The following is a 12,546-nucleotide window of genomic DNA, read 5'->3' on the forward strand; positions in this document are numbered from 1 at the left end:
CACTGAGGGTCATATCGGGGTTGCAAAACTGTATGGAGGGCTGGGTAAGGAAGGCTGTACCTCCCCAAACAGCCTGGCCCCCGATGGCCCCCCCCAAACCCCTGACCTATCCAACCCCCCCCCTCCTTGTCCCTTCCCAGACCCTACCCCCATCCAACCCCCCCCTGCTCCCTGTCCCCTGACTGCCCCGACTCCTATCCACCCCACCACTCCCTGACAGGACCCCCAGGACTCCCACGCCAACCCCTGTTCCCCATCCCCTGACCCACCCCCTTACCACGCTGCTCAGAGTAGCAGGAGATTGCAGCCCCACTCCCTGGCTGGAGCCAGCCACGCCGCCCGGTAGGGAGCTCAGGGGCCAGGCAGGACGGGCCTGCAGGCCATAGTTTGTCCACCTCTGCTCTAAACCTTTCTTAAACCATGAAAGCTATATAATGGGTTGTTTGGATAAACTGATTCCTGCTGAGGCATCTATGGCTGTGTAGGAGGCAGCCTATACCCTGGTTTTCCTGTCTGCCTATTTATAAAAATATTTCCTTGTATTAAGCACAACCTTGAAATTTCACCCTAATTAATTATTCAATTTGTGCTGTCAGTAGCCAGAATAATCTTGACAAATGTCAGAATCTCCTCAGCCTCCCTAACATGTAGTGTGGAGCATCTCCATGGAAAAGATGACTGTTAAAATTAAGTAATAAACTACCTGACAGGCTTTCGGAGACTTCACCAAAACTAACTCAAGGTACAGAGGGGCACGTCTCTCACATATCTAAATCTCTCTACTATCCTCTTATAGAAATGACATTTCTATATGTACAAGAGAGATGATGTATTCTGTCTCTACAATATTGTAAGTGTTTTTTATGGACATCCATAATTCTCCATTTGTCTAGGAGTCGGCTGTTTTCTAAAGAGGATATGCTCTTACAGGGAACTCTCAATAGCAAATTTAATTGCGATTAAATGCCAAAAGCAACAGTAAAATGATTCTTCTATATTTAGTTTCTCTTTATGGCTTCCCTATTATATTTTCTTAGTTTACAGGCTTTGCTAACCTCCACTCCTGCAGACCCAAATTGTGAGTCTTGTCTCTCTTACAGCACCCACAATGGTGATTTGCTAGGCAGAGAAGAATCCAGCTTGCTCTGATTGCTGGAGTGGTTCTGAAGATATTACAGAAGTAAAGGCTAGGGATGGGAGATGACATCAACTGGAAGGGAGCAGAAATAGGGTGAGATCCAAAACTCACTGAAGTCAATGAAAGTCTTCTCTCTGACTTCAAAGGGCTTTGGATTAGCCCATACTGAATACGAACATGCCACATTTACTTTGTCACTTTCTGGAGGATTATCAAGAACTTAATAGAGAACATTAAGTATAATGGTTTTGAGATGAATCTTGCTGGCCAAGCTAGAACAGAAGGGTGGACTAGAGTTGAGTTTGTCATCCAGAAGCCAGTGCTTCTACTCATGGATATGCTTACTTAACTATAAAAGTCTGATCCAGGAATAGAGCAGGCGCAGCTAATCCCCAGAATAGCTCTTTCCCATTACAAAAATCAATAGCGATAGCATTACTTCTATTATTTTTCATATTATAATTGGTTTCATTTCCCCTCAAAGGTATAAATATCTCTGCATACCTTTCTGCTTTGTTATTTAGGATGGTAATGAGTTAAGACAACTATTTTAGTACATAATACACAACTGGGAATCATCTTCAGCCTGTGGTAGGCTTTTTTGTTTTTGCTGAGTTGGTGTTCCTATCTGTGAAATAAAACATGTGAATTAAAAAAACTGGAGACTTGTCAGTTAGAAAATGGCTAATTTTGCTTAATCAAATCCATCAGCTCTTTCTCTATTCCTTGGCTACTCAGATCATTTAAACTGCAGTATCTGTGAACAATCTTCTCAGCTGTGACAATGACCACTCTAAGCCCATGGGTATCTTCTCCCAGTTGACATCCAATTGCTGATGAAACCACCATCTCTAGATCCTTGTAGAACCCTCCAGCATTCCTATGGTAGTGTCCAGAAAATACAGCTTTAATGCCTGTTTAAAAATAATATAGATTATTATATTTATGATATATATTTAGTTAACACTTACAGCCTACGAAGAAAATGAGCTTAAAAACAGTCTGATCTCCTTTTTAGGCTTATGCAGCCACTATAATTGAAGAGATGTTTATGGGCTACAACTTGTTGTGCTTACCCTTATTTTCTTAATTGACATTTTTTATCTAATGGATTCAGAAATTGTGAAATTAGTAGGGAATCAGTTACATGATATTACATTTAAGAAAAAAATAAATATTAGCAACATATTGATATTCAGACCAACTAACCTCCCAATCCCTTTAAAAATATTGGAGCCCCATATCTTTAAACTCAGATTCAAGCCAGCTATTTTCCCAATACTCCTTTGATCAGAAACAGTAAAAATGTGAAAGCATGGTGTTGTTGAAAGTCCTTTTGTAATTCTAAATCAAGCAATTAACCAGAGGATGGTGCATGTAGATAGGAGCGGAAAGTCAATTGTTGGATCCACACATTACCTTCCAATTAACATTTGGAGAACTAAAGGTAACAGGACCCTCAAACCTGTTTACTCAAAGGGATAATGATTATAAGAGTGAATGACTTTAAAACATAGGTCAGACAGGATGAGAAGGGAGACAAAGTGGGGAAGGTAATAGCTTTTATTGGGCCAACCTCTGTTGGTGAAAGACAAAAGTTTTTGAGCCTTCATAGAGTTCTTCAGATCTGGAAAATGTCTCAGCTAAATACAAGGTGGAACAGAGTTGTATAGTACACTAGTTACTACATATTTCAAGGGACTATTCAAGTGAAAGTGGCCCACTAACACCTCTCCAGTAATGGGGTGGGGTGTGGCGTATTTAAGAGGGTTCTAAATTGGATTTATGGCTTAGCACAACAGTGTTGCTATTCAGTCCATTATTTTTAATGTCTAGCAAAGTTATGACTTTAAGCTCTTGTCTTTTTGAAGGTGTCATGCATGTTTCCTTTGAGGATGAGGACTGAGGTCATCTAAGAATGATCAGTTTGTGACAAGTATTCATCCACAAGTGATATGTTTTTTTTCTGTGTGAATTCATTCAACAGTGTAGTGATTGCTGGGTTTAATCCACATTGTTGTTGTGGCCCTTAATGCATTCGATGAGGTGTACCACATGTTGTGATGGGCATGTGCAGTACCCCTGGATATTGGGAAGTGTGTTATGTGGGGTATTGCAAATCATAGCATTGGAGAGATGTCTACAGGTTTTTGCATCTGTTGTTCTGACAGGGTCTGGTGCTGCTTTGAGTCCTTGCTGATGATGAGGCTGGGGAGTTGTTTAAAAGCCAGAAAGGGGAGGGGGATTCAGGAAAGATTTCTTTTAGGCTGTGGCCCCATTGAATATGGGTTATCATGGTTTGTTACCCCATATGATTGGTAGGTGACAACTTAGGGGTGTGCAGGCAAAAGGGGTTTCATTTTTTTATCAAAGCAGGTTCTCCTGGCAGTATTTGGGTGGCCTGCTCTATGATGCAATCTACTTCTCTTGTGGAGTGCCCTTGTTTGGTGAAGGCAGTTTTAAGTGTGTTAAGATGTATATCCCAGACGCTCTCCTCGGAGCATATTCTGTGGAATCTGAGTGCCTGGCTGTAGATAAGATTTCTTGGTGTGTTTGGGGTGGTTACTAGATCTGTGAAGGTAGGTGTGGCGATCCGTGGGTTTGTTGTCTGTCAGGTTCTATTGTTGAACCTGATCATGGTGTCCTGGAAGTTGATGCTAGTGTGAGTGTGTTCTAGCGAGAGTTTAATGGAGGGCTGGTAATTGAAATTGTGGTGAAAATCTTTGAGAGTCTGTAGGTTAGCTGCCAAAGGATAAAAATATCATCAATGTAGCTCAGGTATATGACTAGTTTCAGGGTGCATTTATCCAGAAATTCTTCCTCAAAGTGGTCCATGAAGAGGTTGGTATACTGGGGAGACATCCTAGTAGCCATGCCTGTTCCTATGGTGTGTATGTTTAATGTAAAATAGTTAGGGGTGAGGATGAAATGGACAAGTTTTGGGGTGGATATCTGAGCGTTGTACATTATCTTGTAAATGTTTGAGGCAGGCAGCCATCATTGTGCGGGATGTTGGTGTATAGGCAGCTGACATCCATGGTAGCAAGGATGGTGTTTTGAGGGAACCTGATAATTTTGTGGAGTTTCTGGAGGAAGCTGGCCCTTTGTGTGGTGAATGGTTTGAGGATGATTTTTCTGAGTCCCAATATTCCTTCAGTAACACTGCTGTGGGTCAGATATGATGGGTCTGCCTAGGTGGCTCCCTTATTTGTGTATTACAGGATGAGAAGACAGACCTCCTGTCCAGAGGTATTGGGAGATATCCTTCATAAAGGGCTGTGTCTGGAATATAAATAAGCAAGGCACATCAAAGAAACCTGAAACGTGTAAGAGGCCTCTAAGTTAGATGAGAGGGGAAGGAAGATAAAAACTACCTGGAGCGGAGAGGCTGACAAGCTGCAAAGAGAAAGAGGTACTATAATAACCTGAATTAACTCTTGCAGAGTATGTTACACAATGATTTTGTGTGTAATCTAATTTTTCTCTGTATACTTAATTAATCTTGTTTTTAAATTACGCCATTTGTATTTTAAACCATATTGAGGTAACATCACTATGGCCTTGAAAAGAAGAAATACATTTGACTCAATCTCTTGCTAGAGACAACTGGGGAGAAAATTGTGCCTTATCCTCAAGAACTCTGTTCAGGTAATCCCCTAATGCAGGGATTGGCAACCCGTGGCCCGCGGCCCGCCAGGGTAATCCCCCTGGCGGGCTGGTTTGTTTACCTGCAGCGTCCGCAGGTTCGGCCAATTGTGACTCCCACTGGCCGCGGTTCGCTGCTCCAGGCCAATGGGGCAGCGGGAAGCGGCGGCCAGCACATCCCTCGGCCCGTGCCACTTCCCACAGCCCCCATTGGCCTGGAGCGGCGAACCGCGGCCAGTGGGAGTCACGATTGGCCGAACCTGTGGATGCGGCAGGTAAACAAACCAGCCCGCCACGGGGATTACCTTGGTGGGCCGCATGCCAAAAGTTGCCAATCCCTGCCCTAAAGTGTGACCCAAATACTAGCTCTAGGCAGCAGGGATTTGGGGAAAGCTCACGGACATAAATGGTGGCAGGAAGAGGAAGCAAACAAATATTTTATACTTCATAAAAATTATGTGCTTTGAGATCTTGGGATGAAAAATGCTTTAACAGATTGTAGAGCTGATCAGAAAAATTCTAATAAGCAATTAAAAAAATTAATAGTGATTAACTGCACTGTTAAATAATAGAATGCAATTTATTTAAATTACAACACAGAATACAGTGTAGTGCACTTACTTTATATTTATTTTTATTACAAATATTTGCATTGTAAAAAGCAAAAGAAACAGTATATTTCAATTCACCTAATACAAGTACTGTAGTGCAATCTCTTTATCATGAAAGTTGAACTTACAAATGTAGAGTTATGTACAAAAAATAATTGCATTCAAAAATAAAACAATGTAAAACTTTAGAGTCTACAAGTCCACTCGGCCAATCGCTCAGACAATTAAGTTTATTTCCTGCAAATGTAATCAAGGCTGCCCGATTCTTGTTTATGTCACCTGAAAGTGAGAACAGGTGTTCGCATGGCACTGTTGTAACCAGCGTCACAAGATATTTACTTGGCAGATGCACTAAAGATTCATATGTCCCTTCATGCTTCAATCACCATTCCAGAGGACATGCGTCCATGCTGATTACGGGTTCTGCTCTATAACGATCCAAAGCAGAGCAGACTGACATGTTCATTTTCATCATCTGAGTCAGATGCCACCAGCAGAAGATTGATTTTCTTCTTTGGTGGTTCAGGTTCTGTAGTTTCTGCAGCGAAATGATGCTCTTTTAAGACCTCTGAAAGCATGCTCCACACCTCGTCCCTCTCAGATTTTGGAAGGCATTTCAGATTCTTAAACCTTGGGTCGAGTGCAGTAGCTATTTTTAGAAATCTCACATTGGTACCTTCTTTGCGTTTTGTCAAATCTGCAGTGCCAGTATTTGTAAATCAAACAACATGGGCTGGGTCATCATCCGAGACTGCTATAACATGAAATATATGGCAGAATGCGGGTAAAACAGAACAGGAGACATACAATTCTCCCCCAAAGAGTTCAGTCACAAATTTAATTAACGCACTATTTTTTTAAATGATCATCATCAGCATGGAAGCATGTCCTCCGGAATGGTGGCTGATGCATGAAGGGGCATACGAATGTTTAGCATATCTGGCATGTAAATACTTTGCAATGCAGGCTACAAAAGTGCCATGTGAATGCCTGTTTGCACTTTCAGGTGACATAAGAAGCAGGCAGCATTATCTCCCGTAACTGTAAACAAACTTATTTGTCTTAGTGATTGGCTTACCAAGAAGTAGGACTGAGTGGACTTGTAGACTCTAAAGCAGGGATAGGCAACCTATGGCACGCATGCCAAAGGCAGCATGTGAGCTGATATTCAGTGGCACTCACACTGCCTGGGTCCTGGCCACTGGTCTGGGGGGCTCTGCTTTTAATATAATTTTAAATGAAGCTTCTTAAACATTTTAAAAACCTTATTTACTTTACATACAATAATAGTTTAGTTATATATTATAGACTTATAGAAAGAGACCTAAAAACGTTAAAATGTAGTACTGGCACGCAAAACCTTAAATTAGAGTGAATAAAGAGACTCGGCACACCACTTCTGAAAAGTTGCCAACCCCTGCTCTAAAGTTTTACACTGTTTTGTATTTGAGTCCATGAAACAAATAAATAAATAAATAAATAAATCTACATTTGTAAGTTACACTTTCACAATCGAGATTGTACTACAGTACTTGTATGAGGTGAATTGAAAAATACTATTTCTTTATCATTTTTACAGTGCAAATAAAAACTAATATAAAGTGCGTACTGTACACTCTGTTTTCTGTGTTAAAATAGAAATCAATATTTGAAAATGTAGAAAAACATCCACAAATATTTAATACATTTCAACTGATATTCTATTGTTTAACAGTGAGATTAAACCAGATTAATTTTTTTAATTGCCGTTAACTCAGGCAATTTAACTAAAAAAAAATTAACTGCGATTAATCGACAGCCCTAGTTTTCAAACTTTGCCGCTTCATCAGAATCAAACTGCTTCATGTAGACAGTCCAATTTTGAAGCAGTTCTGATAGAAGCTAGCCTGATTTCCTGACAGCCCATCCACCTGGTTCTAGAGCCAAGGAACCCAGGGGCTGTTGGACAGTCCACCACGCATGCTGCCTGAAGCAGGAACTCCATGCCATTTCTGGTACTTTAAAAAAATACTGCAAGAATAAAAATGGTCTCATAATTCCATCTGCAGGGACTAATTAAAGGAGCATGGTAATTCAAATATGAAATACTGACCATCATACATACCTAAATTGGCATTTTCATCTTTTTTTTTCCGGTGAATGCCAATAGATGTAGCATGTAATTTAAACATAAATGTATTCTTACAGCTATTTATTGCTAATGTGCATTGCTTTCACACTTAATGCAAATCACTTCAGATACAGTACAACTTAGAAACATGAATTAAGCATAAATAGCAAATTTCACAAACAGATTTAGAACCTCCAAAATGAACAAACAAGACCACGAAACCAGCAAAATTCTTTGCATGTCAGGCCATTACAAACTCCCTAAGGCCGCATCTAATCCTATTCCATCCCATTCTGCTTGAAAACACTACCGGACCAGATGGCTGAAAAATCTGAAAATTGTTTCATAATTTATTATCACATACAATGCATATGGTTTAATTGTATATTTTAGGTTAGTATCACTATAGAAGGACTTTTATACCTGATGTTAGTTAAGAATACTATTCATGGTAATTTAAAAAGTGAATGGAAAGTAAGATTTTTTCAAAAGCACCTAAATTACTTAGAAGCATACCTTCCATTGAAAGTCAATAGAACTTGTGCTACTAAATTGCTTGGGGCCAAATTTACTAAGGTATGTAAGCACTCTTTAGGCATGTAAATGCAACATTTAGGTGCATGTAGCTCACTACACAGGCTGAGATACAGTTGTGCTATATTAAAAACTTTGCATACTACTTACCTATGGTAGCAAGACATGCAACCTATAATTCCCAGACTAGCCATTTTCTAATAAATTAACATTGTGTTTAAATAGGCCAAAATATAAAACAAAACAAGCTCTAAATCAAGCATCTTAAAGCTAAGAAATGTTAGCACAGAAATTCACTGTAAGGCGGAATGTAAGTTGTTTAATGTGTAGGCAAAGTGACTTTTTCCCGCCCCTCCATGAGGAATAATGCAGTATTTAAGTTTATTCATTTCTATGAGGTATTGGGAACAAGAAAGCAACCTAGTTTGGTTCCTTTTTTAAAAGATATAGATACAGATTTAAAAATATATGGTTAGCTGCTTTCAGTGTCAGTGACACCACCAACAAAGTTGTTTGATCAGATACAGCAGTGTATCATCAAAGCCACAGTTTGAGTGGAATACTGAAATAGCCATCTCTGTGTGCATTACAGCTAAACCACAGTTTAAATAGCCTAAACAAAACAGTACTGACAGAGCTACTTTCATGCTAAGAGTATTTCCAGAATCAGCAACCAGATTCATCTTCAGCACTATGGAGGGAGTTCAGAGGCCCCCTTTAATTCAAGGCAAATTATTGTCCCAGGAAGCTCGGCAGAACAACTTGCTAGAGTCACCATCATTTCAAAAGGGTAGTGTTTCCTCTGTTCTTAGGATTTCCTTTGGATTTGTTGATCATTCATGTGACAAGCAACAATAGGACCTGCATGACTTACTGGTACTTTAGGAGTGGAACAAGAAAGTACAAATTAAATTCTGAATGAAGCAAGGGAAATTCTCTTGCTCCAAGAGCAGGAATTTTTTTGTTAAACTAGTGCCCACTGTGTGCTCACCAAGCAGTTCACAACATAAGGCATCTAATGATTAAAACCAGGACAGGTAAAAACAGAATTTTTTAAAAAATTCAAATAAAATACAAGTTTATTTAAAAAAATAGAGCCTCTGTAATAATTTCAAATTTAATTAAGGCCTAAATTTAGAATAGTATATTACAATATTTAAGCAGTACAAGTTTGACAAAGTTTTAAAGTCTAATCACTAATCTGATGGAAGTCGCTCTAACCATCTGTAACCACTGTTTGTGAAAATATTAAAACACCTTTTGACAGCAGCAGCGAGGACAGAGAGAATATTTTTTTCATTTCAATTTATTTGGCAGCTCAGTTTAAAGTTTGAAAAAGAAGAAAAACTTGTTGTCCTCCAATCTGAATAAAAAATAAGGTGCGAGAGGATAAGATCTACTACATCTGAAATCTTAAAGGAAGTAGTAGCCTGAAATAATCAGTCCATTTCACTAACTATAGATAATACTTCCTCTGTTTAATAAATCAGTTTTTAATACAAAATGTGTTTTGCATTAAAAACTAAAACTTGTGTATCTGCAATTTAAGGTAGTTTTCTTTAATTAAAACAATTTAAAATGCTAGTTTTTGTGCATTTTTAATTGAATTCCAATTTCCATCCAAATTCAGCTTGATACAAATTACAAGTAAAAAGTCAATCTAGTAAATAGAAAAGAGTGAATGATGCATTTTAACTAATAAATTAAGAAGCTGAAAGTGTTTTATATTCTTTAATAAATAGGTATAATGTATTCTCCTGGTTAGCAAACAGTACCAAATTTAGTGTAAAGGCTCTATTTAGGGCTCGTCTATACAAGAACTAACAGCATGCTGGGGTGTAAATAGACAGCATTCCAGCAGAGTGCACACGCACTGGCTGTGGGGACCCTACTGCTGTGCACTGAAAACTCTCTAGTGAGTACTGTCTTACCCAATGTGCACTGGGGAACTTTCTGTCCACAGGCAGAGTGACTGTGTGGCACACTGACCCACTGCAGATTTACACCTCAGCTTGCTCCGCACTAATGGGTCATACATGCCCTGAGCTGCAAATCAACAGAGTTTAATGGTTACCAGCCACTGAGAATCAAGCTTTAAGAAAATAACTAAAAAGTACAAATGCAAAAGATTAAAACTGGTTTACAGTAAGCCACGCTGGTTAAAATCTGAACAAAAGAGCAGCCAGCTTAAGGGTCATCTGCCTAAGCAGATGGCAATTCACACATCATGTCAACTGAGATATTGAATCTTCAAGAAGTTAGCAGAAGGGTTGGCCCAGCCACCCATCATCTCTGATTCCTATAGATATCACTTCAGCATCTTTGAGCCTCCTAACTCCTGGATTTACAGTACCTGAAGAAGTGGGCTTGAAACATGATATTTTGCCTTCTAAAGCCTGAATATCAAAGGGCATTCATGAACTTCCCGCTCAAATGCTTCACAAATCTACGTGTTTCAGGGAATTCTGAGAACGTGATCCTCATGGTGCTCTTGAATGGACAAGAAATCCAGTTTGTCTCCCAACCAGGGATACGCTGGAGTTCCTTCTAGATGAGCTCTTGATTGGGCCTGGGGATATGTCTCCACTTCAACTAGACGTCCGCAGCTGGCCTGTGCCAAGTTTAATTGTGGTGTAGATGTTTGGGCTTCGGCTGCAGCCTGAGCTCTCAGACTTTGCCAACTTGCAGGGTCCGTGGGAGGGCATGAACAGCCTCTAAATGCCTTGAAAGAGGATATAAAGTAGGCCAACAGTCTTCACTTGCTTGTGGGAAAAAATCAACTAGGCTTTCAAAGCCATTTGAACTTCTCTAAACAGAAAAGTATTCTGCTGCTGTGCACCCAATAGAACATACGTAATGACTAGTGAAATATCAGTTTGATTATCAGCTGTGGAGTCCTCCTCACTCACTCATAAAAAAGTAGTCCAATTTCAGTTTTTGATTAAAATGAATATTCCAGTGCAACACACCAAATTTGAATCCGCCTAGGATAAAAGTGATATCTATAATTCACCATAATAAACGTAAAAAGACTACTTCCTTGACTTAGCTGTATGAATCTAACAAACTAGTTTTTTAAAAAAAACCCAGAAGATTTAGCAGATCTTTAAAAGGTTCTATGGAAAATGGGCTGGAGCCATCATGCTTTTAAAGACTTATGTTTTAAAAAAAAAAAAAAATAAAAAACAGAATAGCAATACTGGGTCAGACCAGTATTCTGTCTTCTGATAGTGACCAATGCCGAGTGCCCCAGAGGGAATGAACAGAACAGGTAATCATCAAGTGATCCATCCCGTTGCCCATTCCCAGCTTCTGGCAAAGAGGCTAGGGACACCATCCCTGCCCATCCTGGCTAACAGCCAGTGATGGACCTATCCTCCATGAATTTATCTAGTTCTTTTTTTAACCCTGTTATAGTCTTGGCCATCACAACATCCTCAGGCAAGGAGTTACACAGCTTGACTGGGCGTTGTGTGAAAAAATACTACCTTTTGTTTTAAACCTGCTATTAATTTCATTTGGTGACCCCGAGTTCTTGTGTTATGAGGAGTAAATAACACTTCCTTATTTACTTTCTCCACACCAGTCATGATTTTACAGACCTCTATCATATCCCCCCTTCGTTGTCTCTTTTCCAAGCTGAAAACTCCCAGTATTCAAGATGTGGGTGTACCAAGGATTAAATAGCAGCAATATAATATTTTCTGTCTTGTTATCTATCCCTTTCTTAATGAGTCCCAACATTGTTCGCTTTTTTGACTGCCGCTGCACACTGAGTGGATGTTTTCAGAGCCACAATAATTCTAAGATCCCTTTCTTGAGTGGTGACAGTTAATTTAGACCCCCATCATTTTATATATATAGTTGGGATTACATTTTCTAATGTGCATTACTTTGCATTTATCAACAGTGAATTTCATCTGCCATTTTGTCACCCAGTTTTATTTTATAAATGCCCACCCTAGTCTCAAGAGAGGGGGGAGTTCATCCTCCAGTCCCTAGTCAGGCAAGATTCTCACTGAAGTCAGTCAATGGAATGCCCCATGTGATAATTCTTGGAAGCTAGACAGCTTTTCTAAGGGAGATGAGGATAATAGCACTGCAGTGTACCAAAACTGGGCAGGGCTTGGGTGGAATATACAATCTCACAGTGCAAGACTTGAAAAATAACCTTAACAGATTTTTGTTTGTTTGTTTTTGTTTCGGAGGTGTTATCAATCACTTTCTCCAAACCATGCGCATGCAAATTACAGGAAAATAACCCTGTTCTGTACTGGAGCCCCTATGGTCCTGCTGCTGGCTTCATTCTACTCTTCTGCACTGAGTATGTGGTAATCCCTGTTTGTTCTCTCTGCTTTTACCCTCTTATCAGCCCCATCCCATATGTTTAAAAAAATTCTCTCTTTAGAGTCCTCCTCTCTAAACCTTACCAACATGAGCCTATTCAGTTATCCAGATGCTTACATTCACATAGCCAGAGTATCAATCATAGGTCAATTCACTACAGC

The 12,546-nt window shown here is 39.6% G+C and overlaps 1 protein-coding gene across 4 annotated transcripts in view; it reads right to left on the reverse strand.

The window, feature by feature from the left end:
- Positions 1–344: 344 nt before the first annotated feature.
- The window catches only part of CPPED1 (calcineurin like phosphoesterase domain containing 1), an 88,131-nt gene continuing 75,929 nt past the window's right edge, over positions 345–12,546 (reverse strand). For 3 of the 4 annotated variants that reach the window (XM_034783758.1, XM_034783755.1, XM_034783756.1), the window contains one exon: positions 345–2,052. In XM_034783758.1, coding sequence (XP_034639649.1) covers positions 1,823–2,052 — 230 coding nt within the window. In that variant the 3' untranslated portion in view covers positions 345–1,822. The remainder of the gene's footprint in view (positions 2,053–12,546) is intronic. The other variant, XM_034783757.1, reaches the window with a different exon arrangement.

The sequence above is a fragment of the Trachemys scripta genome, chromosome 10, assembly GCF_013100865.1.
Source record: "Trachemys scripta elegans isolate TJP31775 chromosome 10, CAS_Tse_1.0, whole genome shotgun sequence".
NCBI classification, from domain to species: domain Eukaryota; kingdom Metazoa; phylum Chordata; order Testudines; family Emydidae; genus Trachemys; species Trachemys scripta.